At 42.4% G+C, this 26,282-nt stretch overlaps 3 protein-coding genes across 5 annotated transcripts; 2 read left to right on the top strand and 1 right to left on the bottom strand.

Annotated features, from left to right (window-relative positions):
• Nucleotides 1-1,017: 1,017 nt before the first annotated feature.
• Nucleotides 1,018-2,588, bottom strand: kraken (serine hydrolase like 2 kraken). The gene is made up of 3 exons (XM_017173363.3): nucleotides 2,372-2,588; nucleotides 2,113-2,199; nucleotides 1,018-2,019 (listed from the first exon to the last, which is right to left on the bottom strand). Exons 1-3 carry the CDS (start codon nucleotides 2,442-2,444, stop codon nucleotides 1,181-1,183), a joined length of 999 nt encoding a protein of 332 aa, XP_017028852.1. The 5' UTR covers nucleotides 2,445-2,588; the 3' UTR covers nucleotides 1,018-1,180.
• Nucleotides 2,174-4,163, top strand: LOC108079109 (WW domain-binding protein 4). The gene is made up of 5 exons (XM_017173351.3): nucleotides 2,174-2,313; nucleotides 2,767-2,917; nucleotides 2,976-3,048; nucleotides 3,105-3,832; nucleotides 3,896-4,163. Coding segments are annotated over exons 2-5 (1,023 nt in total). The 5' UTR covers nucleotides 2,174-2,313; nucleotides 2,767-2,915; the 3' UTR covers nucleotides 4,116-4,163.
• A 197-nt stretch (nucleotides 4,164-4,360) lies between these two features.
• On the top strand, nucleotides 4,361-25,398 carry drongo (Arf GTPase activating protein drongo). Of its 3 annotated transcripts, none has more exons than XM_017173223.2 (6): nucleotides 4,361-5,508; nucleotides 21,150-21,967; nucleotides 22,829-23,356; nucleotides 23,547-23,741; nucleotides 23,800-24,125; nucleotides 24,321-25,398. In XM_017173223.2, exons 1-6 carry the CDS (start codon nucleotides 5,339-5,341, stop codon nucleotides 24,360-24,362), a joined length of 2,079 nt encoding a protein of 692 aa, XP_017028712.1. In that variant the 5' UTR covers nucleotides 4,361-5,338; the 3' UTR covers nucleotides 24,363-25,398. The 3 variants fall into 3 exon arrangements, with proteins under 3 accessions (XP_017028712.1, XP_017028704.1, XP_070142678.1); XM_070286577.1 differs by lacking the exon at nucleotides 4,361-5,508 and adding an exon at nucleotides 14,794-14,915; XM_017173215.3 differs by lacking the exon at nucleotides 22,829-23,356.
• The last annotated feature ends 884 nt before the right edge of the window (nucleotides 25,399-26,282 follow it).

Raw genomic sequence — 26,282 nt, 5'->3', positions numbered from 1 at the left:
TTAATAATTAAACCTCATAATGTAAACTACTTTACTTGATCTAGGTGAAAATTTACCCAAACTTGCTTTATTTTTAAATCCCAAAATTCCACTTTCCTCTTGGTCATAGGGAAACTCCCTATCAAAATAATACAAAGCTACTTTATTGCAATAAAACCCCCATTCATTCAACCAAAACACCCCAATTAAATTAACTTTTCACAATCAGATGATAAAGTTATATGGACTTTAGAGTAATGAAAAAGTACCTGACCCATATACGTATATCAAGTTAGGAACTCTTTTGATACTTTGATTAGATGATTCATTTTAGGAACTGATATATCTTATTTAATTTTGTACAACATTTTTATGATAAAAAACAGGAAATAAATATATATTTTATAATAACCTTACTATTGGACCTAGGTATTCGTTGTTATCTTCTAAGGAAGAATAGATTATTAGACTTGAAGCCAGACATCTTTTTTTATTATCGACCAAGTACCCCTTTTAACTAGTAAGTGGAAGATTAAATAGACAGACAACAAGTACAGTGACGAACTTAATTATTGGCACAGTTTTTCTCCCTTAAAAATAGCGAAACTTTGATCTAAATATTGATTAATTTTCAATTAAATTAATTTAATTTTATTCTTGTTTATCATTCCATTAATTTAGTAAAAATAAAATAGTAAAAAAATTCCACTTACTGTTTAAATCTTTTCCCTTAATATTACAAAAATATATATAAAAATTTTTAGCCAATAATATTTAGTAGTCTAGTAATGTAAACTTCATAATTATCAACAAAAAATGGCTTAATGTCATACTAATGATGACTTGCTAAACTCTTTAGTAATTAAAATGTTTGCTGTTTTCTTCAAATTGAATTATAATGATGACTTGGCTGAAAGTGAAGAAATAACAGTCACAAAAAACGATTTATTTACCTTTGCGCCGTTCAAAGTTCAAAACCAAAAAGTAGGTTGATCTTTTTTTCACACCCAAAACAAGTTTTAAGCAAACAAAAAAATGTATAAAATATACAACAAATTCGTAAAAATTTGTGCACAATTTAGTCATATATTTATTTTGTTATTACTCACAACATTATACTGATATATGATATATACATACATACACTCTAGCCTAGCCTACATCCTACATCCTAACTAGGTAGCCTCCAAACTTAAGTAGCTCACGGTTCCAGCAGAAATTGCTTGATGTGCGGCGCCACACGTTCCGGGGTAACCAGGTGCAGGTGATGGGTACCCGGCACCTCCACGTACACCACCTTCGAGGCGTGCTCCTTCAGGGTGGCAATCACATCCGCATAGACCTGCGGCGTCTCGAACTTCATGCCAGGAGTGCCGCGTATATTCAGCACTCGGCAACGAATCTGACGGGCATAGGCCATGGTCTGCTCCGCGGTGAACATGCCCAGCAGGCTCACCTTTAGCCGCAGATCCCGGGCAAACAGGTAACCATCCTGACTGGGATTATGCCGCATTCCCCGCTTCATCAGGACACGCACCGACGCCTCGTCCACAGAGCCATCGTAGGCGTCCAGCACCAGTTTGATCATCTCGTCGTACGCATAGCAAGGCTGCTTGCTCTCGGGCAGCGTTTCGTAGTCCAAGAACTTGTCCAGGGCCTTGCCAGTGCCCTCGGCCATCCGCTGGACACCGCGAACCGTGGGTCCAGCGATATCAATGTTGATTAGCTTGTTTACCTCATCCGGAAAGCTGGCGGCGTACATGAAGGTCAAAGCGCCGCCCAGTGAATGGCCCAGCAGGGTGACATTCTTCCAGTTGTACTTTCGGACAATGCGACGGATCAGGCAGATGCCGTCCCAGAAGATGAAGTACTGCATGCCCTGCGGATAGTGCGAGGACTTGCCATGGCCGGGCAGATCGATGGCCAGGACGGACGAATTGCGGGGCAGCAGCGGGCACAGGCGATCGAAGCTGCCGCAGTTATCCTGCCAGCCATGGAGCGCTATAATAGGCTGTTGTTCCCGAGAACCCCACCATTTACCTAAAGCCATAAGCGAGAGATAGAGATTAGTAGCTGCGTCACGTTTGAAATCACGTCAGATTGTGAATCGGCACGGCGATAAGGATGACTCACCCGCCACTGTGCCCCAGGGCACGTCAATGGAGAACTCCTCCCAGCTGTCCTCGCCCAGCAGCTGCTCCTCTATATCCACCTGGCCATCTAAAAAGAAGGAAGGTTAGCAACTGCAGGCGAAATTGTAACTCAAAGCGTCTGGTGAAATCGCAGCCCAAGAAGAGACTTCGGACCCGGAGGTGCAAATGAATGCGGCTACAGGTGACCATGTCTCCGCGTCTCCTCGATCCCCCCGCTGCGCTCTTCCACCTGCACTCACTTGTCTTCGGCGACGACACCTCAGCGGATGAAGGCAGCGTTGTGGTTGTGTTGGCTACGCGTGTCTGGCCCATGTTACGGCTGCGGAAACGGGGTTTACGATCGAGGGTACGGGTCAGACCCAGCTGGTGACGACTGCGGCGATTGCGAATCTCCGAGAGACTGTCGCACAAAAGTTTCGCCCGAGTTTTGCCTTGTCAATAAATTTTGGCCCATCTGGCTCTGGCGGTGTGTCGGGAAAATAGCTGGTTTGGGGAGCAGGGGGAAAAAGCTAAATATATAATATATTTACCCAAATTCGAGAATAAATAAAAAGAATAAAAATATTTATCGAATATGGATAAAATATATTAAAAATAATATATATATAATATATATTTATTTGATGTTTTCCAGTAATCTCATTCGGCTATAAAAAAGCTAGACGTTTCGCACAGTTTTGTGACTATGTGGCAACGCCGTTAGACGCCTCTTGTTTTGATTTTGCTTTGGCGTGGAAAACTGTAAATAAATATTGTTTTTCTGCATAAAAGCCCTTTTTAAACATGTAAGTCCTTAAAATAACCGCTCCTTCTATGCTCCATTCTTAAATCAAACCCCCGCAGGACGGAGTACTGGAAATCCAACGAGCGCAAGTTCTGCGACTTTTGCAAATGTTGGCTGAGCGACAACAAGGCGGTAAGGCTAAACTCTTGACCAATTTCAAGGATCCCTAGTAATAAAGATCCCCCCAGAGCGTGGCCTTCCACGAGAGTGGCAAGCGGCACAAGCTGAATGTGGCCAAGCGGATCACAGACATCAGCCGGAGCAGCGAGAAGTCCGAGAGGGAGCGCCAGAAGATGGACGCTGAGATCCGCAAAATGGAGGAGGCGGCCATGAAGTCGTATGCCCAGGATGTCCATGCCCATGGCGACATGACTGCCCGCTCCATCAACACAGTGATGAGGGCCACTGCCGCCGCTGCCTCCTCCTCTTCCGCCGGCAGCGTTAGCTCCCAACGCCAGCGTCAGGTGGATCCCATGCGACTCGAAGGACTCTCGGACGAGGAAGAGGACAATCGGCGTGTGAACATAAGCAAGGTGGCCGAGACTGCTGCGGTGCCAGAGGCTTCGCTGTGGGTCGAGGGCAAGTCGGATGAGGGGCACACGTACTACTGGAACGTAAAGACCAACGAATCGGTGTGGAAGAAGCCCAAGGAGGGCTTCCTCTCCTACGAGGAATACGAGCGCATCAATCAGCTGGCGGTGGACCAGCAGGAGTTGTCGCAGGCCGAGGAATCGCGACGCTTTCGGGAGAACGCCGACGAGGAAGTGGCCCGTGTGAATCGAGAACGGATGAAAGCCTACCGAAAACCGGAGAATCCCAAGGAAAAGAAGCAAAAGGAGGAGAAGCGCAATGCCTTCAAAACGGAGGAAGAGGCGGCCACCAAGGAGATTGGACAATGGCAATCCGTGGTGGTGAAGTAAGGGTCTTTTTGAATGATAATCCTTGATGGAGTTGTCTTATAAAGAATCGATTTTTTTAGGCCCCCAGAGGAGCCCATTGACTGGCAGCTGCCCACAACGGATTACTACACTGCTGCTCCAGTGGTCTCGGCCACCTCCAGTGAGCCCGAGCCCCCCGTCAAGCGCTTCAAGGAGAAGACAATAGGAGGTCTGGACGAGGAGACGGCCTCCAGTGCACCTGCCACGTTCAAAAGGAAGTTTGTCAGGAAGGGAAACAGTCGGCAACGAGTAGAGGACTAGTTAAGATGATTTTAAATAGGGAAAATAAAAGTATGATCTACATTATAAGTTAAGAACTGCTAAATCTTTACCCGTTTGAATTTTTTGGTATATAGCTAGAATATACTAAAAATTTAGCTATAGCTAAATTCAGCTTGATGCGTTTTAGTGTGCCCAGAGGCTTGAAAAGCTTGAAATTTTGGAAGGATTAAAGCAAAACTTTCATCTGGCCACACTGGAAAATTGGGAAAAACAGTCGCAAAAAAAACTCAACGAAGCGGTCGTGCCGCGGAAGAAGTTGTGAAAAGTCTGGAAAAAATCTAAAAGAAATACTCTTTTCGGCTTTATATAGCTTCTTTCAAAGCCTGGTTACGTTTTTTACGAAGAATTGTTGGAAATACGTGACGCAGCGTTGCAAAACTGTGTTTGTTGTTGGAAAGAGAGCGGCGTCGGTATTTTCGAAGAATTGCGCTATTTTCCCATTCTGTTTTCGTTTGTTTCCTTTCGTTCCTCCTTCGTTTGTGTTGTGCCTAATAGTTCCGTCTGTGTGTGCGTGTGTACGTGTGTTAATAACAAACCAGACAAGAAGAAGCAACAGCGAGAACCTGAGAATCCGAAACCGAGTGGCAACTGCAATTGTAAATAAATTGAATTCAATGCAACAATCGCAGCCGAAAAAAAAGTGCAAAGTAAACAATACCGATGCAGGCAGCGCAAGCGAGAGGGAAATAGTTTCATTCAATTACCATTGTGCTTGTGTGAGTGCGCGCTTGAGTGTGTGCGAGGCAAGGAGAGGAAAGGTCAAGCCGTGGAAAGTTGCGTAAAGAGAAGGAGGCAAAAAGAGAGTTACGTCAGTTAAGCTCGGCATTATCCGTTATCCGACGTATCCGTATCTCGATCGTGCGTAGCCGTAAAAAGCAGGCAAAATTCAGTTCGTTTACGTTTACAACAGCTCCGCGCCCCACGCCGCCTCCTCCTACCGCACCGCCGTCGCCCCGTTTGCGCCCTACGCGGCGGAGCGTCATCCCAACCACCAGCATCCCGATCCCCAGGAGCAGCTGCCCTCGGACACCGAGCAGCTAGCCGGCGGCACCGAAGAGGAGGAGGGAGAGGACACGGAGGAGGAGCGAGCAGGTCCGTTGATCGCAGTAGCACCAACAGCAGCAACAACAGCACCGGAAGCGGTCAAGGAGGGAGCAAAAGGAGCAAGTGGAACAAAGGAGAGGCAGCAGACAGAGACAGAGATGGCTGTGGTGCGCAAGAAGCAGGACGACAAGTACCTGCTGGCCCTGCGGGAACTGGTGGCCAGCGGTACGGGCGGCAATCGTCAGTGCTTCGACTGCGGCCAAAAGGGACCGACTTACGTGAACATGACCATCGGCTCCTTTGTCTGCACCCGCTGTTCGGGCGTTCTGTAAGTACCATTGATACTATACCCTAGGCCTAGACCCTGTTTCTGCGAATTATAAATATTCCATCTTAGCCCTGGAGGGTGGTCTTCGGCCACCTTTTAGATCTTTTCTCAATGGGAGTTGCTGTGTTGCCTTAATTCCCTGAACGTACAAAGGCCTAGATTTTTAGATTCTTTTGGGAATATAGTGTAGGATCTCAGGGGAAACATTTTGCATTGTCTTTTTCAACTAGCCTTAGAATGATATATGGGGAAGTCCCTATACCAACATTTCCTATAATAAAATTATACTCTCGTAAAAAGCTTTCCCTACCTTTTCTTAAAGTTTCCACTCACGTTTTGTATGCTACATGCGATCAGCCTCAAAACGATTGTATACGAAATTTAAGTGTTTTCCCTTATTAGTCATTCTCAGCCATTAGTGGCAATAATAAACGAAAATGCTGATAAACTTATCAAAAATCCGTGGCTTCCTGATGTTTACCGGATGGCACTGCGAATTTCAGTTTATGTTTGAAAATTTCTAATCTCTAAAAAGCGGTCATTGCCCGAACCAATTGAGTTTAAAAATAGATTCGAAAAATGTAAAAATATCTGCAACAGTCACCTCAATCGAATCCGAGAGCCATGGACCTTTTGCGTGGTCCACCGTCTCTTATCTGCAGTTTGAACCCAGCGCAATTTGAACTCGCTTGACGTCCAATTTTCGATCAGTTGCCGCCGTTGTCGGAGTGGATTGACCGATAATTTCCGCTCGATGCAACGTCCGATCCCTGGCTCCGTCGTCTGTCTCCCCATTATTATTTTGTGTGAAAGCGAAAGCAATTTCGAACAATTTCCAACAATTTCGCACAATTTGGTTTGGGGTTTCCTTTCCTTTTTCGAAAAATGCAAATCGAAGACAAAACTTTCAATTGCGCGACATCGTGTCGGCTGTCGGCTGCCACATTTGGGGCCAAACGAACGAAAATAACGAAATTGTTTTGTCTTTTCTCGCCGGCAACGCTTTCTATTCTTGTTTAGCCACCCACTGGTAATGGCGCCCACCTGGCCAAAGATGAGTTGTGGGTGTCCTTGTCGTCGTTGTCGTTATTCCCCCCCGAAGTAATTTGGCAAATTGGCTTTGATTTGCGCGCATTACATCTCCCGAATTGGGGTCATAACTCCTCCTCCGCTGCTACTGCGTTTTGATTTGATTTACGCATTTCCGGATCAAGGCGCACACACACATTACATTACCCATGATTGCTCTCTTAAACTTCCGCCTGGCTCAGGTCCAAAACCCATTCTCCCACGACCCGTGAGTGCCCCAGATTGTGATTGGATTGGACTCTCAATTGGACAGCATGCGGGCTCCTCTGAGTTGAGTTATAATCGCATCTATCTATGGGCCACACCAGGTTGCAGTGTAAGCTCCCCAACTCTTCTCCTTCGGATGACTCATTGCCCACTCCACACCAGGCTACGGTCTTCGGTCCTCAATCCTCAAGCCTCGTTGCCAACTGCCAAGGGAAACAAATGTTGGCATGTAAATGAAAAGCCGCATAAATGCCGGGGACACAAAACGGGTGCACAGGGAGAAATAAATCAAGTGGTTGGGACTATAAATGTGACACTAACTTTGAAGAGAGTTTCAGGCTTTTGTAGGTCACTTTAAATAGAAATTTTATGTTTTGTAAGGGCAACCAACTAATTACTCAACAGTATTCATTGCTGGTGTCCTTTACTATAGCTCTTTAAACTTTGTTTTCCAAGAAGTATATAGTTACACCTTTTAAAAGTCTGTACTAAGAACCCCTAAAGCTCCCTGCCAAGACTCTTTAAACTTAGTTTTCAAAGTATCAGAGCATCAGTATCCATTGGTTACCACCGTCAAGGCAACATTCCTGCATCTTTACCCTTATTAAGGTTCCTTGAACTTGGTTTCCTACAAACTGTAACCATAAATTTCTTGCCGTGCAGGCAAAGGGGTGTGTGCGCTAAGGTACTGCAGCATAAGGGGACACGGTTGTAGGAAGGGGCGTGGCAGCAAGGGGAGACAGCACCAGCAGGCGACAACGAACTTCCTGGCTGAAATGCGACTGAAACGGCGACTTGTTACTGCGATTGTGACTGCGACAAGGGAGCGAGTGCAGGGAATACCAATGAAACCCAGTCCAAGACGAAATTGCTGTGCATGTTGCAGTCCTCCTCCTCTGGCCCTCTCACGTCTTGGTGTGGAATGGATATGGAATCCGCTGCAGACCGGCCGGCCACTTGGATATTGCTTAATGGAGGAAGCGGCACCAGGAATGAAGGGTACCCAGAGAGCGAGGAGGGGTAGAGCAGAGTATGCCATGCCATGATGAGAATGGGAATGGGGATCAGAATGGTAACCACCGGGAACTGGGTACTGCGAAGAGAGCGGAAAGAAAAACCTGTCCAACGGCTTTTGCCATGCATACATGAATTTATTTTTGGGTTTGACGCTGCCGCGGCCACCGTGCCTACCAATTGCAGACAAATTGTTGCACCTCAATCAAGCAGCAGTTGCCGCCATCTGCTCTCTTCCGTCTCGACCGTTTTTGGTGCTGTGTCTGTGGCTCCGACTCTGAATCTGGCCGAGAGTTCAAAGCTTGCTGGCTCATAAAAGTCAAAGAAACTTGTTGATTAGATAAGGCGAAAGCAGCTAGCGAGCACGAGCATGAGCACTCGCAGTCGCAGTCGCACCAGTTGCCCATTTGGGAGCAGAGCAGAGCAATGGCTTTGTGAGCCACTTTCTCAGACGACGTTGGGGCCATGGCTTCGTCATCGTTCCCACTGCGTACTCTTGGAGCACAAACGCACAGACACACTCACAGATGTGGTCACTCGAATAGGAAATTATGGGAGGGAGTTATGAAGCTAATGCACCTTTTTCATTATTATTAAATAACTTTGGCGTGTAAATTGAAAATAATTCCAAAGGTCCCATTAACCTTAAGCAGTTGTAACGAAAAAGTTATTAGAAAATATGTATTTACCTTTAATTTGGCTTAGGTAAATTTTTAGTTACATTCATACAAATTCCTTAATTAAAATGTGTTGCAAGTTTTTCCTTTCTTCTGTGAAAAATATGTTTATTTTCTGGTAAATATATTTCTTTATCACTTGGTTTGCTTCTTAGTAAACTTTTGTTTGCTTCATTTAAGTTCATACATTTTTCACCGCTAGCCTTTCTTATCACACATTTGTGTAGCTTTTGTAAACAATTTTATGACTTTCCTTAAGTTTAATATTTTTATGATGTGTGATTTCCTGGATATACATATGTGAATGTAAACACACTGATTCACTATGAAAATGTAACAAAGAAAATATAAATGTTTTAGGAACATTGCAAAAAAAGCAACAATATTGCAACACCACTCTTTCGAGATTGCAAAAACCAATCATTTGTGTTTTTAAAGTTGTTCTCACAAGCCGTCTGTCTGTTGTTTATTTAATGTAGATATATATAAATAATTTTATTTATTTATTTTTTATTATATAAATACTTTATTTTTGATAAATTCTCTGCCTTTCAAAACTATTTCCCTGTCCCTGTCTGTTTGTTTGCTGGCTTCTATCCATCGGGAGAGTCAGTCTCGATGGCTCATAGCTACTCGGACTCGTATAGATGCGTCAGCGGCCAAGTGAACTGTGGACCGACTGCTACCAGTTGCTACTCCCCTGCTCCCCCATGATCTCCTCGTGGCATTGCAGTTAGTTGCAGCGCCAAACTGGGCCAACTTGGTCGTGGAGCTCTCGAACGTGAAGCTCGCAAAGCTTCGTCGGCTCATATGTAAATTTTCGATTATGAAACAGCATAAACATGTCTGCGTTTGACAGCCCAGAGAGAAACGGGGAGAGGAAGTGGCAGAGGGCCAGGGGGAACACACACTTTCACCAGGCAGTGTCAGCTGTGGCCCCTTTACTCTTCATCCTCCCTTTCCGCCGAAAAATAAGGCAAAACAACAAACGAATAAACTAAAAGAAAAGCAGCCAAAAGGCAAAACGTAAGAGCAATTAAATATAAATAACAGAGGGCACAGGCAAACATGTACAGAAATATATATAAGAGAGTGTGCCAGTGTGTAGAGCACTCCCCATTTATGTATTTTTCGTCTTTTGTTGTTAAATATTCAAAATGCAAAATGTCTTACACACAGCAAACAAATTGTTGCTGGTAAAGAAATATCGGTTTAGAAGTGTATATGTCTAGAGAAAGAAAAAAAATATATCACATAAAGTAAATAAATATAAATAATATATTATGTATGATAAAATGTTATAAAAAAAATTCCAATAAAGTATTTAACTTTATTGGAATTTTTTTTATAACATTTTATTATTTCTCTAGACATATACACTTCTAAACCGATATTTCTTTACCAGCAACATCAGGCGAGTTGATTTAGTCATGTCCGTCAGTCAGTTTGTCCGTTAACTAGAATAAAGACCTAGATCTCAGAGAATATAAGATCTAAATCTACCAGATAAAAGTTATTAAAACTAGAACCTTCTGCTTCTTCATTATAAATACAATTTTAAATTCAACTTAAGCTATCAAAAGTACTATGTTTTTCTCTCGCTGTCTATTCACTTCACTTTTCGTGTTCCTAGAATCAAAGCCAGTGGATTTGAATTGAATTGAATTGAATCTTTCCTAACTCGTTTAACATTTGATTTGAGGAAATAATGCTTGTGAATCGTTTATAGCTTTATAAAGGAAGAGGAAGAGAATCGACTGGTGGGGAGGGGGATCTGGGGGATTAGGTGATATAGATAGCAATATAGCAATGGACGAGAGGTGGGGGTGACCCGGCAATTACTGCGCAGTTTTGATTCACACAAACACTCTCAGAAAAGGTGTCGTCGTCGCCGTTGTCGTTGTTGTAATTGCTGTGGCTGTTGGTTCCTTTGTTTCGCTTTTTGTTTCCCCTTAGCCATCGCCCCACCCCCTGTCCTTCGTCCAACCCAAACCCCCCCTCTTGTGCGTTGGTTTTGGCGTGTTTGCCTTGAAATAGAGATTTCAATTCTATTAATAATGCAGAGGCGCAAAGCGTTGAGCGACAGGCGATTTGGCTCTCGATATTCCCAGTACTCAGTACTCAGTTCTCAGCTCTGTGTTCTCATTTCTCGATTCTCATTCTGGATTCTCAGTTTGTGAGTGCAATTCCAATGCGGAAATATGTGGGCAAGGGAGAATGAGCGGGGGGGCTATCTGCCCCAGTTTACACAACAGGCGCCATTTCTTTGGTTGTGAAATAAAACCAGAATGAAGACTGTAGGATACCCCATAATGCTTTTTCTTACTAACTGAATTTTTTTATGGATAAAATATTTAAATTTTTCAAGAACATGGATATAGGGTATCCTAAAATTTGTACATTTTATTAATCCTTTAAGCGATCCGATAAAGTGTAGGTTTAGTTCTCCTTAAAACTATACAAAATGGGTCTTTTTTAATACCCCGCTATACTAAAGCAATCAATATACCCTTTAAACCCTTCAATATTCGTGTACAAACCGCTCAAAAACAGCTGGAGAGGCCAATTAAGAGTGCGGCTGCTATATCCCCCCGAGAGAAATGAAATAAAAGAGAGCGCTACGGAATGGGAACGAAGCGAACAGAAGGCGCCTGTGCCCACACAGAGATTTATGGCTTCTGAGTTGGCCCGCCGCCCATCTTCCCAATGGAGCACGCTGTGCCCCTCGATTGCTGTTGTTTCGATAGAATCCTGGTGCGAGGCAGCCATATGGTCGCATCCATATGCAGCGGATCAAGGGAGAAAAACAGCATGCAAAGAAGCCTCCTTAAAGGGTCATATGATTTTCAATTTAAAGTCTTGTCAGTCGCAGGGAAAATGGGTCTTAAATTACCAAATAATTACTGAAAAGTTATACAATTTTATTACCAAAAATTTCGAGTATGATATAATTCACATTTCTCCCCCTCAGAAACATTTTCCATAAATGAAGTGTGTCTATTTTTTCATTAATTAATTCACTTAACTCATAAACTGATGTAAAATGGTTCAAGTAATGGCATTGCCATAATAATTAATTGAGTACACCATAAAAATATCATAGAAATGAGTAACTAAAACATGTCTGAACTCAGTTCAATTGTTATAACCCAAGAAACACACTCAATACCCATTCAGGAAAAGCTGTAATTAAATTCTAACACACCCCACTGCCTTGTTATTCTTCATTTAAACCAGGAATATAATAAGATATTCATAGTTTCAGTGAAAAGTTCAGAGAGATACCAGTCATAAAATCTGAACAGCAAAAAGAGTAACCACAGAAACCGGGCGAGGAAGATGGCCATAATCCGGCTGCCCACGCGGCTTTGTCCAAAGAAATCCTCTTCTCTCCTTCTCTATGTGTGCTCCGTATGAAAGGCTCAATGGCAAATGGCAAAATCCGGAGGTCCCTTTTTGCATTTTTCATCCATGGCCACGAAAAGAGCTCAAGGCTCATTGGGCAATTTGCAGCTCCATGGCTCTTGCTCTGGCTCTGGCTCTGGCACAGACGATGACATTATTAAAATATTCATAGAGCCCAAGCGGAGGGTCCTCTGTCCTACTCATCCTGAGCCTCACGCCTCACCCCTTGGGTGCTGCCAAGTTTAATTTATATTGTGCGACAAACGCGACGACGACTGTCAGCGAATGCCAAAAGGCGACCAACACTCTGCGCCAAAAGTCACATAAAACATGCACACTTTTCAAAATGGGATTTATTTTAATTAATTGTATTTATGAATGGTATAAATATAATTGAGTTCTTAAAAGGAATACAAACTTGTTTAATCTGAGATTTCCATAAAATTCTCAACTAGTTTCTGTGGAGGAAATCGGTAAGGACTACTCATACAATTTATATAAAATACTTATCTTTCTACAAGGAAGATAAACCTAACAAAGTTTACGGAATTTTTCTTATAATTCTCAACTAGTTATGGTCGTGGAAATGGGATAGACTTTCTACGAGCTATTCTAGTTTCATTCTGCTCTATTTAAATAGCTGTTTCCCCTTTTCTGAGGTGTTAATTGGATACACAACGAGACATAATTTATCCAAAATTACATAAAGATCCAGAACCATTTCTCGCAGTGCCATCGCTCGCCCAGTTCCACATAGAAGTGACACTTGCCTGGGATAAGCAGCGGGGCTCGCTGGACTCGTTTCGGCGCCTACATAACATCTCTGGGGATTGGATAGCGGGGAGGAGCAGCAGGAGGAGGAGGAGCAGAGAACCAGAATGAGAATGGGAATTGGATTCGGATTTGGAGTGCGTGGGATTCCCCTCCTTTCGTTTGGCCTGGCCTAATTGAGTAACGCCACAAAAAAAAAAAAGCAGAGGAGAGTGGGTAAAAAAATGCAACGTCTGTTGGAAATGTTTGCAGTTGTTCTTATGCTGCTGTTTTTTATTTTTCTGCTTTTTTGCGGCTTAGCATAACTTTGTAATTAAAATGCTCCACAGCTGGACAACAATTCAGCTGTTTGAGAGTGGGTCAGCGTTTTTTTTTTTAACCAGCTGCAGCAAAAAGTTCTTGCCGGTTTCCCCTTAACTTGCCCTGTTTTTCTGCTGCAATTTCCTGGCTTTAAGAATGAGCCAGTTTTTGTGTTAAAAGTTTGTTCTTTGGGGGCACAGATCGGAGCCTAGTTATATGATAAGTGGTTTTCCTATACCAAACAACGACCTTGAATAGCAATTTTCCCCCCAGAGCTCTTGACCGTGGGATCGTCTTCTCCCCCTCGTAGATACACAGATACGTGGAACGTGCCTGCTCCGGACTTTTGCCTTCCGTTCGACTTTGACTTGTAGAGACTTGGAGCCTTGGCTCACTTAGAGTGTTTGTCTAGTCGAGGTCAGTTTCGCACTTGTGGAGGGAATAAAAGTGGGGAACAGAGAGTAGCGAAAACGAAATCAAAGTTAGCGACAATTTTCATTTATTTGCTAAAAGAACACACTCACTGGCATACACCCGTGAGGGTACAGTACAGTACAGTTCTAGAATCTAGAACATTAATTATAAAATATTCATTCATATGTATGTGAAATTATATATGCCAGAGAACTGCCAATTAATAATGTGCAATTATCGAATAAATATTTAAAGGAGAAGCCATCAATCAAGTTTCGATTTGCAGAGAAAAAACTTAATCTTTGTCGCTTTTCATATTAAAATGAATGATGAATGATGAATGAAGGATTTCTTTTGCCTTAACCTAGCCATAAAGTATAACTTTTCTGTAAAAGCAACACCAGGCGAGACGATTTAGTATGTAAAGAATCTGTTGACACAATTCAATGTTGATAAAGATGTTTCTAGCAATATTTCCGATAAATAAAATGTAATTTTTCATTTCTTATTCTATATTATCGATATCGTATATATTTCACATTATAATATATCAAAGTATATAATGGTTTGCTATCAATATTAATATTATCTAAATTGTTTTGTTTAGTGTTTATTTATTGCTTTGATAAATAATTCAATCTTATTAGTAATTTAATGAGACTATCAGTGAGTGGAAATATTATGAGTTATGCGATTAAATGTTTATTTAAAATATCCCAACCCAGTCAGTCTCCCCTGTATATGCAAATCTTCGAGAGATTCCAATGCCCAGGCTTTGTGCCTTCGCCTCGCCTTGTGTGTCACTTGGCGCTGCGGTTTTGAAATTGAAACCAGGCGGCGGCGGCGAGGCGCATTGCGTTCTTTATTTTTAGCGCTGGATGAGAGTTCCAGGGTAGAAAAAAAACCCAGGGACGAAGACGCCACCCACAGAGCCTCGTCTCATTGTTGTCTCCGCTGATTCATCCAAGCCGCCGTTGCCGCTGCTCTTCTTTTACTTGAGGTCAATATCAATGGCAATCAACTCAGCTTCAGCTTAAACTTAAGTTTTAAACTCTGTGTGCTTGGTGCGTGCTTTATGATGCTTTATGTGGACTTTTGTTTTTTCCTTAACTGGGAAGTAAATAGCAAACAAAGCAGTTGCGGAAAAACAAAACAAAGTCACTGATCCGAAGTTTAATTAACCACTTAATGGACGCCCTTCGATGGCAGCTTGTTGTTTGGAGTACCCTTCTGGTTGTTGAGTCTAAAGCTAGGCTTTTGGGGGCGTGATGCCGATTCCCTATTCCGTGCTAATATTAATTCCTGGTACGACAACGTCCCCTTGACTCTCACTTATCGCACTTGTCGCCGCCGTCGCTGTCGTCGCAATTTGCATGAATTCCGCTGAAACGCATTTCGCCGGACTTTTCCGGCGGCGGCGGCTCTGGTGACAGTCGCATTCCGAGCTCGTCACAGCTAGCAGTCACTACTCAGCACTCCACACTCAACACCCATTCATCAGTCAACAGTTGCCGTTTAAACCATTGAGTAGTGAGTGTTTATAAGAAAGAAAGTCCTTGGGTGCCTAGAAAGAAAATACAACAGACTCAAGATAATAATTTTAGGACTTTAATTGGAAAATCGGAAACACCGAAAAGTAAATAAAACTAAACCTAAGAGGGTGTAGATCCTCCTTAAATCACAGTGTAAAATGAAAATTTATTCCCTAATAAATAACACTTAATAAAAATGTGAAATTTCTTAAATTGTGGTAACAGTGCGCTCAATAAAAACCTTAAAAAACAGGCATTATTTCCGTAAGCCGATGTTTGTATACCCTTGCAGTCAATCGATTGAATTGAAAGTCAATCACAACCAAACCAAACCAAGTATTAATTTCAATTTAAAAAGCTTTTCTTCGTTGGCTTTTATGAGGTTAATAAATCTGCACAAAAAAGTTTAAAATTTAACAAAATGAACATCGAATAAGACTCCTTTCCTGCGTTGCAAACATCTGATAAAAATAATAATACTCTGCAAGGGTATAACTCATCCATAGGAAGTGATAAATGAATTTGTTTTTCAATTTCCAAATTGATTCCAATGTAAATTTATCAGTTTTTTGATACTCTGATTTAATTGGCACCAATAAAGCCTCTCACTGGATGTTGTAAGTCTTAAGATAACCTTAGAAAGTGTTTGGTTTTTGGAGAGAAATAAAATATAAATTAGTGCAAAAGCAAAGTGGTCATAAACCAACAGTAATAACTGTTCCAGTGGTCTTTCCCCTTCCAAAATAAAAAAATATATATATATTTAGCTCGGGGCAAGGTCTCCGTCCCAGCCTCTGTCTGAGCTTCAGCTTCCCTTGGGGTTTCGAAACCCCGTCTCTTCTGCGGGGTTCTTTGGAAATTGACTAATTGCCTGCCCAGCAGAGTGAATGTGCTCTGTCTCAGACACTACTATATACCATATACACTCTGTATACTCTATATAAGTATTATATAAATATGTGTACGCATATGTAGGTGCAGTGAAACTGCTGAAATCGGCACCGCTCTTGAACCCCCTGATAGCAGCAGCGTTTCTTTCTTTCGAAACCCCATGACTCATGGGGGGAGAAATGGTATAAATATATTCACAAGAAATTGCGTAGAATGATTTCTTGTTTTGTTTTCAGTCTCTGTTTTGTGTTTTGCATTTTTATAGGGTATTTGTTGTTATTATTTGCGAATACCAAGTACTTTGCTATGCACTTAAAATTAATGGATATTAAGTTTGGTGTGAGATTTATTGAAAGACTTCAATAAACAATAATGGAACTTGAACTACAAGTGCTTAAATGTGTTGGAAAACATGATTATGAAGTAAATATATTTATGGTTGATATATAGTACTAATTATTATGTGTTTAATGGTCTTAATCAATGCTGTTGTCAATAAAAACCAAAATAATCAGGGATTTGGTGATAGGAAAATGCGTTGTCCATATGTTTAGGCAGACTTTTAGAATTATTTTCTGCACAGAGATAAAAATTAACTAAAATGTTAGGAGAAATTTTGCCAAAAAGTGCTTAAAAATATATATAACAATTTTATTTAGTTTAAAATATATTTATATATTTTTTTTGTTACAAAACAATTTTACATATTATTTTTTCTTTATTTGCTCCCAACTTGTGAGGGTATCAGCCTGGTCTAGACCCATTTTTCTTGTCTTTTTCGTGCGAAATCAAAAGTTCAATGTGTGGAGGCGCTTGCCGCATATTTAAGTTATTATTTATTGTCATAATTTCTGCCGAGTTTTGTATTTACTTTTGCCTTTAGCTATGTATCTTTGCTATTTTCGCTCTTTTTGCTTATTTTTGTTTCGTTTATTTTTTGCACAATGGCAAAGCCCCAACGAGAGGGTTCCCTCAAAGCTAAACGTTATGTGGTAGGTCCGATTTCATTTCGATTCCAATTCCGATTTAACTCTGGGTTTTGTACTCAAAGTACTCATTATTTGTTGGCTTCTTTGTGTGTGAGTCTATCTATGCATATTGCTGTTGCTTTTTGGTTAAAGCGACGAGTTTTACTTTTGTTTTTGTTTTGAGCGAAGCGAAGCGGTCTCTCAGTGAGTTGATTTTTCATTTTCCGTTTTTTATATATATATTTTTTTTATTCACGCTGAGTGCGCAAAATGCGCAAAAAACAAGTTTTGCACTTTTGTAGCAAACATTAGAGTGTGTGTCTGTGTGTGTGTGTGTGATTGTAAGCTAAGCTTTTTGTTTATCTGCATTACAGTCTCTGTCTCTGTCTCTGCCTCCGTTTGTGTTTGTTTTAATTTTCGTTGTATCCACTTGTGCCATGCACGGAGCTCGAAACCGAAACCGCCGAGATCCGAGACCGAGATCTCCTATGACGAGAGACCCATCCATCCGCCGGAGACTGAGGCTGAGACTGGTACTGAGTGAACGAAGGGTTTCAGGGGGTATGTGTGTCACCAGGGTGTCACACAGCTTAGCATAAGTGACTTGGCACACCTGTTGTAACCTTCTGTCATAAAATAGCCCATCAAATATGGCAAAATTAGACCAAATGCCTCCCTGAAACAAAGCTAGTTACAGTCCAAGTTGGTTATGAAAAATGTGGGGGGTTTTTCAGGGGGAATGTGTGCTTGTAATATTAGCAATTTATGATTTTTAAAGGTGCGAAATTATGGCAACATTTTTTGCAAGGAGTGTGAGATATTTACATTTAACTTATATATATTTCAAGACTTTTAAATTACAAATTTAAGATTAAATGGAAATTAAGAATTCAAAAGAAAAGTATCTGTGATATATCGATATCAATATGATATCGAAAACATTATATATTTTGATTAATCGAACTTTTAGGTATACCTCAATAAAATTTAAAATATTAAATTTTATATCTATTATTATTATTATATTTATCTATTCAAATTTTAATTAACTTGATCTTATAAATCGATAAACATTATTGATTTATTGCACAGATAGATTTATGTATCGACTTTCGCCTTAAACATCGATACACCATCGATATACCCGTATTTGTTCTACCCCAAATTCGAATTTAAAACAAGTAACTTGTATACAAATTCTGGTTTTTATTTTAATAATTAAAGCAAACGAATTTTTAAATTGCGTCACTCGTTTCTATTAAAAAAATAATTTTGATTACCCCAAGTTCAAGCTAAGTCAGCATTAAAATACCAGGAAAATAGATAAGAAGTTAAACAGAACATAAAGGGGAAGTTACTCCATACATATAAGATTATGCTTGCAAAAATCTCAGATCACAGAGACTTCCCTTTGCCCTTTGGCACCCAGGCCATGACCTCACCCCAGGTGTGACACAGTTTTTCCGATTCCGAATCCGAATCCAGTTTTCAGCGCTGCTGCTTTTGTTGACTTCCAATTAGCAAAGGCATTCTCCGGCTCTCATTGCTCCCAGAGTGTATTCCACTGATGAGTGTACAATGGGTGTGTGTGTGTGTGTGGGGTGTGTACGGTGTATGTACAGTGTGTACGACGAGTGTTCGCCTCTCAATTAGCATTGCTTTGCTAATATTGAACAGAAGGGAGCTTCAGTTTGCACTGAGAAACATGTAGACTTGGACAACTGAGACCCAGATAAACAATGCCTTGCATCCTGTTTAAATAATTTGCGAAATGGAATCAGGTCTCAAGAATTAGAAGCCAAACGAGAGATTGAGATGAGCTGAGGAAGGTGTTAAGGTGATATATACATATAAACAAAATAATAGAGAAATATGCAATAAAAAGGTTTTGAATTTAAGGTAAAACTGTGATTTGAATAGTTTTGAATTTGTATAAAAGCTTTGAATTATTATTTTTTATTTGAATATTAAATAAAAAACTTATAAAATATATATTAAAAGAAAAAGTCCAAAAAGATCGCCCCCGAAATATCGCCTATCGAAAAATATTTTCAGAGCATTCATTGGCAATTTTTTAGTAATTCAACAAAATCAACTTTACCTTTACTTATTCAGTGTAAAAGTAATTTGTTTCTAAGTGATTTATTTCCCAGAATTTAACACAAAAAAATACAACTGGGGATAGCACCTGCTACCTACCCACTTCCCCTTCGTTTATTGGGTTTTTTATCGCATTAACAAAGGCAGCAGCTGCATGGAAATTTGCAGTCATTACGATGGCTGTGATTGTCAATTACCTCGGCCTCCGCCCATATGCCCTACCAGTCGGTAGCTTTGTTTCCAAATGCAAGCCATAAGCGGTGGGCGTGGTCGGGGCCTCCTAATGCCACCACCATCATCATCTCTCTCTCCCTCTGCCTGCCACCGGCAACAACTTTCACTTTCTCCGCCTCTGCGGCTGGATTTCAAAAATAGCTGCGCCACAGCCACTGCCACTGCCTCGGTCTCTTGGCTGTTGTTTCTTGTTGCCACTTACAGCTGCCGCTGCTGCATCCACACCCTCGCCTCCCACACACACACACACCCCGAAATCCCCTAACGAACAGCCTGTGCGTTCTCTCTGGCCACTCGGACAACTGCATCCACTTGGGCCACTGAGTGAGTGAGTGAGTGGGAAAAACACATCACGTACCATCAGCGACTGGCTTAATCCGGCCAGAGCCAGCTTGATATTTTAATAGGATTCGGGGAGGAGGGATTGGGAGCAGCAGCCATAAATTAAGAAAGCAAATCTCTGCATTTAAATGCCACCTTTGGTTCACTGGTTTTGTGTCTTTTAATAAAAAAAAAAAATAGGAAATGAGATGCCTAATCTCGGAATTAACTATACATTTTCCATATTTTTTACAGCTTAGTTAACTCTCATTTCGAGTGTAGACTCATCAAAACAACACAATAGATTGCGATTAATTGTAATTTCGAGTGTTTTTTCAAGTGCTCTTCGATTAGATTATGGGTGCTGTTCAGGTTGAACTCATTTCTGACTGTGTAGCCGTGGTGTGTGTAAGGTCGAGCAACCTCCTGTTGCTGCGGCATCTGGTTTCCGTTCGCAGCAGCAGCAGCTTCACAGATCATTTAGCCGCCGGCGGAAGTCGTCCTCCTCCTCAGCTGCTCTCCGGTCCGCTCCGGTGGTCACGGGTCAGGAGGAGGTGGAGCTGCCTATAGCTGTTTTACTTCGATCTACTTAACGCCGGGTGAGAGTTGATTGTTTTTCGCTGGTACGCCACTCAAAGACTTCCGCTCCTCCGGCTCAGCTCGTCTGCTTTTCCCTTTGGAATCCGTTTCACAGCTTCGAAATGAAGCCACAATTGAATTGGGAATGGGTAAAGAACGGGGATGGACAGGATGGCAAAGACAAAGGACCTCATCCGCTCGGCTTTTAGCTCAGAGAAAATGCCATTAGCCAGCAATCAGCAGCTTCTCCATGTGCCACATTAGACGGTTGCTCCGATACCCTTTGCGAAAGAATGGTGGTGTATATGAGGCTATAATGAGGCTTTGAAATAATATTTTTCATATTTTCATTGATAATTTTAATAATGAAATAATGGAAATATTACACAAATTAGAATGTAGAGAGAAGGATTGATTATTCATTTATTTAGCTTGTGGCACTGCAGGGTACCTCCTCCTCGTTAGACCCACTCTCTGTGAGGTTCTACCATAGCTTGTTTTCCAGCAACCGGCAACCAGTTAACCAGCTACCAACAAGCGACAAGCCAGCAACTGGCAAAGCCAAGCCAGCGACCAACTGAAGCCAGTGGAGCGTTCATGTGAAACGTCCAGTTTCTGGCCCCAGCTTCTTCTTCCTCTAGCCGGGCGTATTTGGCCATCGTTGGTGGGGCTGTTGCCATGTTGTGGCCAAGTTGGAGCTGTTGTTGCTAGCAAGTTGTTGCCTTTGCTGCTCGTCGTGGACTCGTTTCGTATCGGGAAATTCGTGAAAAGCCGAAATTAGCCATCGCTGCGATTCGAATTTGCTGGAAAAACTCGAGGTGCGAGAGTGTGTATGTGTTTATGGGTTTCATTTTCCACGCCATTCTGGCCACTCCAAGTGCTCCAATTGCCATCGGTGGGGGCGCCCCCAAGGCCAGTGCAATTAATTTGCGCAATTAACTGAAATTGAACGCCCATTTGACGGGTCATTCGGGTAGCAGCAAGTGGGTCAAACAGAAGCCACCACCACCTGACCGACCAGCAGCTTAAAATAGGCGGGGAATGGGGGAAAATCTTGAGCAATTTCCTCAGAATTACTCGTATTACTTTGCCCCAAATTAAGTTGGAAACTTCATTGAAATTTTCTTGTTTTTTTGCAGACGCGGCCTGACGCCACCACATCGAGTGAAATCCATATCGATGGCCACATTCACACAGGACGAGATCGACTTCCTGCGCACGCACGGCAACGAGCTGTGCGCCAAGACCTGGCTGGGCCTGTGGGATCCCAAGAGAGCTGCCCACCAGCAGGAGCAGCGCGAGCTGATGGTCGATAAGTATGAGAGGAAGCGCTACTATCTGGAGCCGGCCAGTCCGCTCAAGTCGCTGGCCAATGCCGTCAACCTGAAGTCAACACAGAATGGTCACCATAACCAGCAGCACAATGGCTATGCCAGCATCCATTTGACACCGCCGGCCGCCCAGCGCACAGCAGCCAATGGCCTCCAGAAGGCCAACTCCATCTCGTCGAGCTCCTCCTCCTCGATCAGCAGGCCGCAGCATCATCACAATCACAGCAGCAGCAACAACAATCACGATGCCTTTGGCCTCAATGGAAGCGGTGGCGGAGGACTGAGCAGCCTGAACAGCGCTGGATCCACATCCACGGGCGCCCTGTCCGACACCAGCAGCTGTGCCAGCAATGGCTTTGGCGCCGACTCGGACTTTGTGGCGGACTTTGGCTCGGCCACCATATTTGATGCCACATCGGCACGCTCGGCGGGATCGCCGGCCGTGTCCTCGGTGTCCTCGGTGGGCTCTAGCAATGGCTATGCCAAGGTGCAGCCCCTCCGAGCAGCTCACCTCCAGCAGCAGCAGCAGTTGCAGCAGCAACAACAGCTCCTCCTCAATGGCAATGGACATCAGGGCACGGAGAACTTTGCGGACTTTGATCATGCGCCCATCTTCAATGCAGTGGGTAAGTGTGGCTCTCAGTTGGATCCTTTGATCCTTTGACACTATCCTCCATTTAAGAGCTGACCTTTAAAAGTACTTAGTTTGTGTTCCTTGGAATCTCTCTTTGTTTAAAAGCACTTTTCCATAATCATTAATTGAACATTTTTAGGTGTAATTTCTTTACTTGAAATTACATTATAAATTTAAAACAGATTTTAATTTATTCATTTTGATTCTAACTTAAAAAAAGAAATTTAGTATACAGATTAATTACTCTACAAAAAACCAGCATTAAAAAGCTTTTCGAGTTTAATTTAATTTAAAATTATATTAAAAAATATGGAAAATATTATATTAAAAAATTGCAAAATTTCCGGTCTTCTTGAAGGGATTTATGATTTTATTTTGTGAAGCTGGCATTTCCGACCCCATAAACCATATATATTCTTGATCAGCATTGATAGGCGAATCTTTCTGGCCATCTCCGGAGAAAACTAGTTTTTTGGCCATTTTTTCGAAATTTAATAAGGCCATCATTAAAAATCTCAAAAATGGCCAAAATTTTTGATGTTAAATTGAGTAAGCAGATTTGAAAAGCTAGGAAAAACTAGCATAAAAAAACTTTCCAAAGTAAATTTGATGCATTTTTGGCTGAGTTTTGATCGATTTTTGATTCCCAAAATTTCCCGAAAATATATTTTAAGCCATACTGAGCATTATCCTACACTCCCTTTGCTGCCGCACCCGCTGCTTGAGTCCTTGGCTTTTGGCTTTCTGTAGCTTCCACAGCTCTTCTGCCAGTTTAAACACCACAACAAACCACGTGACTTCTCCACAACGTAGCCACACTCTCTCTAACCTCTCTCTCTATGGCTGCTCCCAGCGGCAACAACCTTCCACGATTGGGTCAGCGACTGGAGCAGGCGCGGCTTCCACGATCCCTTTGACGATTGCGATGAGCCGTCGCCGCCAGCACCTCCTCCACCTGTAGTTCCAGTTCCCCTGCCAACCGTCCGTGAAGAACCAGAGCTGGCCTGGAATTTTTGGCAAGAGGAAATGCGGATAGAGGAAGAGCGAGCACGAGAGCGAGAGCGAGAGGGAGAGCAGGAGCAAGAGTCGCAGCGGGCAATGAGTTACTCCACCTTTAGTAGCCCACGCTCCTGCTCCTCCAGCATAGCAGAAGCGCCGCCTCCGCCAATGCCTTATTCGCCCTCGAATCCCTTCCTGCCATACTTGGTGAACCAGCAGCAGCAGCATCAGAATCCTCCAGAGGAGCCACCTGCCTCCTTCTCGTACCTGTTGTTCAGCTCCATTTCGAGCAGCTCCCACGAAGATCAATATCAAGCGGCGGCGGATGATGATCAAGAATCGAATATTTTAAATGCCAATTTCCATGATTTCTTTACGTGGAGTAAGTCCTCGGCCTCGTCCTTTGGTTTGCCTTGAGTTTGCGTTGAGTTCTTGAGTTCAGTTTGCATTTTTGCCTCGTTTTTCTGTGTTTTTATTGATGCTTCGTTTCGGTTTATGTTTTGTTCTAAGCCTCGAAATATAAGCAAACCTTTGCCAGCTCCGATCTAACTCCATCTTCCTAATCCTTGCAGGTGCTCCCTTGCAGAATGGTGGCAGCCATGCGACGACAAGTCCTCCAAAGAGCACAGCTGCCATGGCACCCAGCGAGGATCGTTATGCTGCTCTCAAGGATCTCGACGAGCAGCTGCGTGAACTGAAGGCCAGCGAGGCCAGTGCCTCGGAGGTGCCCACGCCCACCAATGGCCATGCGGATGCTTTTGGTAGTGGTGAGTCCTTCTAGAGTTCTCTTCTAAGGAATTGTCAACTAATTTTGTGCCTTTTCAGCCCTGAACAACAATCCAAATCCCTTCAAGAGCCAGCAACAGCAGCAGCAGCAGCTTAGCAGCCATGTGGTGAATCCATTCCAGCACCAACAGCAGCAGCAGCAGAATCTCTATGGCCAGTTGACGCTCATACCAAATGCCTACGGCAGCAGTCCCCAGCAGCAAATGGGGCATCTCCTTCAGCAGCAGCAGCAGCTCCATCAGCATCAGGCCAACTTCTTCAACTTCAACAACAACAATGGCTTTGCCCTCTCCCAGGGCCTGCCCAATGGCTGTGGCTTTGGCAGCATGCAGCCCGCTCCGGTGATGGTCAACAATCCCTTTGCAGTGAGTATGCCATCGATATTTAGATACCCTATCTTCTGATTCACTGACCAATCCAGGGTAGGAGCTGTAATTTTCTTTAATGAATATTAAATCAAGCCAGATTAGTCAGTGGATTACCTCCAGCCGGATCTGGTTATTGCCAGATTGATGTTTAAATCCCTTACTTACCTTCTTCTTTTTGTATTTCATCCACAGGCCAGCAGCGGCGCCATGAACACCAACAATCCATTCTTATGAGACTCAACAGGCCGGGAGAATCCGCCACCGCCAATGAGCCGGCACAGGCACTGAGCCAGCGAACAAAGGGAATGGGCAGAGGACGGAGCCGAACCGAAATTAGTCCATTTTACGAACAATAGCGTTAATATATATATATTATACATAAAACACGACGCCGGAGAGGAGCAGCACTCTCTCTCCGTGTACATAGCTCAAATATGTACACGCCGAAGGCTCCGCGCGGGCGTTGATATATTCTTTTACATGGTAACTCTACTCTAACGTTTACGGATACGGATACGGATGTGGATATTTGTATTTACAACCGTTGCCCCCATAGAACTATCTCTCTTTTTACTTGTACTAAGCGACCACACACTACACACGCTCTACCATCTAACTAACTAAATCAAAGGGGCTGCTGATGCAGTTCTCTCAATCCCCTATGTTCCATGTTATTTGTTTTATGTGCTTGTCCTCCTCCTCTTCTCGTCCCTGTACCCGTCTGTCCCTGTCCCGTTTTTGTCACTTTGTGTTGCGATTAAGACTTTTGTCAGTTATTAATTGTGTGGCCTTAATAAGATTATAAAACTATATATTATGAAACTATAATAAACACGTACTAAACTAAACATAATACAGATACGGATACAGATACAGTTACGGATATATATATATATATGTATGCTTTTGTACCTAATGAATTTGCTTCTTGTTTTCATTTGCTAAAATCGCTGGCAGTTCGTGTGCTAAGATATATACATAAACATACTTGTACGTGCGATATCGGGCATTGCAGCGATAGCTCGAGACACACCATAGACAACACTGTACAGATAGTGTCTTGGCTGTAAGCCCCGTGTAAAGCCCATCATTAAGCCCAGTCCCCCTACCCATATCCATCGAACCGAATCGAATCCATGACTCGCCACATGTCTACATTGATAAGAAGCAAGAATTTTTCCATTTTTAGCCTTAACGTGTCAAACATTATCGAAGCCTTAAAGTTATATTTAAACTACGAACTTTCAATAAAAACAAATAAGAACGCTAAGCTTGTCGTTTGTTGGTTTTTTTTTTGGGGGGGTTGAATAATGCAAAAAGGAAAGAAAGGTAAAGTATACCCTTAGAAATGATATTTTTCTAGCTAGATAGCTAACTGGGCATCACTGGCAGTTAGTAAGATGCCATTTTGTCCCAATAATGCAAAATAGCTAGATGCCCATAACTGTCAGTTAGTAAGATGCCATTTTGTCCCAATAATGCAAAATAGCTAGATGAACATATCTGGCAGTTAACATTTTTTAAAGATTTTTTTAGATTTGTTAGATATTTTTAGTTTTTTTAAAGATTTTTTAAACATATTTTTGAAAATTAACGGCCAAACTCGAATTTAAATGTAACGTCTAGTTTCAGTGTGCCCAGGTGCATTTAGCAACATTTTAGACCGAAATTAACAATATGGTCACATCTGGTTTGAGTCTGTGCTTACTCCAAGATCAATGGTTCGAAACTTGGACTTTTTATAACAGTTTATACCAGTTTTCAGTTGCTTGCTGCTGATTTCTGTTCGCCTGGTACCCCAATTTGGAAACGGGCAATTTGCATGGAAATGTTCGGAAATTTGGATGGGCTGCTGTAGGGATGTTGTTGTAAAATGGTTGTTGTTGCCATAAGCTGTTGTTGTCGGCAACAAATAGGTATAAATGCATAATTATTATTATTATTATTATTTTTGCCCAAAAGTTTTTATAACAGTTTATACCAGTTTTCAGTTGCTTGCTGCTGGTTTCTGTTCGCCTGTTACCCCAGTTTGGGCAACGGCCAAATTGGATGGAAATTTTTGCTCACTTGCATGAGTGATGCTCATCTGCATCAGTGATGCTCATCTGGCTATATTTCAATATTGGAGGGCAATAAAATCGGGCTTAATGGCAG

This window comes from Drosophila kikkawai, chromosome 2L, assembly GCF_030179895.1.
Source record: "Drosophila kikkawai strain 14028-0561.14 chromosome 2L, DkikHiC1v2, whole genome shotgun sequence".
NCBI classification, from domain to species: Eukaryota; Metazoa; Arthropoda; class Insecta; order Diptera; family Drosophilidae; genus Drosophila; species Drosophila kikkawai.
This window is presented reverse-complemented; position numbering and strand designations above follow the sequence as displayed.

Bases quoted from the DNA above. Each gene is read 5' to 3' on its own strand.
- LOC108079109 (XM_017173351.3), top strand. The intron at 3,049-3,104 runs GTAAGGCTAAAC...AGATCCCCCCAG, and splicing joins GGCTGAGCGACAACAAGGCG to AGCGTGGCCTTCCACGAGAG. The intron at 3,833-3,895 runs GTAAGGGTCTTT...CGATTTTTTTAG, and splicing joins TGGCAATCCGTGGTGGTGAA to GCCCCCAGAGGAGCCCATTG.
- kraken (XM_017173363.3), bottom strand. From the start codon at position 2,444: ATGGGCCAGACACGCGTAGCCAACACAACCACAACGCTGCCTTCATCC. The intron at 2,200-2,371 runs GTGAGTGCAGGT...CCTTCTTTTTAG, and splicing joins GGTGTCGTCGCCGAAGACAA to ATGGCCAGGTGGATATAGAG. The intron at 2,020-2,112 runs GTGAGTCATCCT...TTATGGCTTTAG, and splicing joins GCCCTGGGGCACAGTGGCGG to GTAAATGGTGGGGTTCTCGG.
- drongo (XM_017173223.2), top strand. From the start codon at position 5,339: ATGGCTGTGGTGCGCAAGAAGCAGGACGACAAGTACCTGCTGGCCCTG. The intron at 23,357-23,546 runs GTAAGTCCTCGG...TAATCCTTGCAG, and splicing joins CCATGATTTCTTTACGTGGA to GTGCTCCCTTGCAGAATGGT. The intron at 23,742-23,799 runs GTGAGTCCTTCT...GTGCCTTTTCAG, and splicing joins TGCGGATGCTTTTGGTAGTG to CCCTGAACAACAATCCAAAT.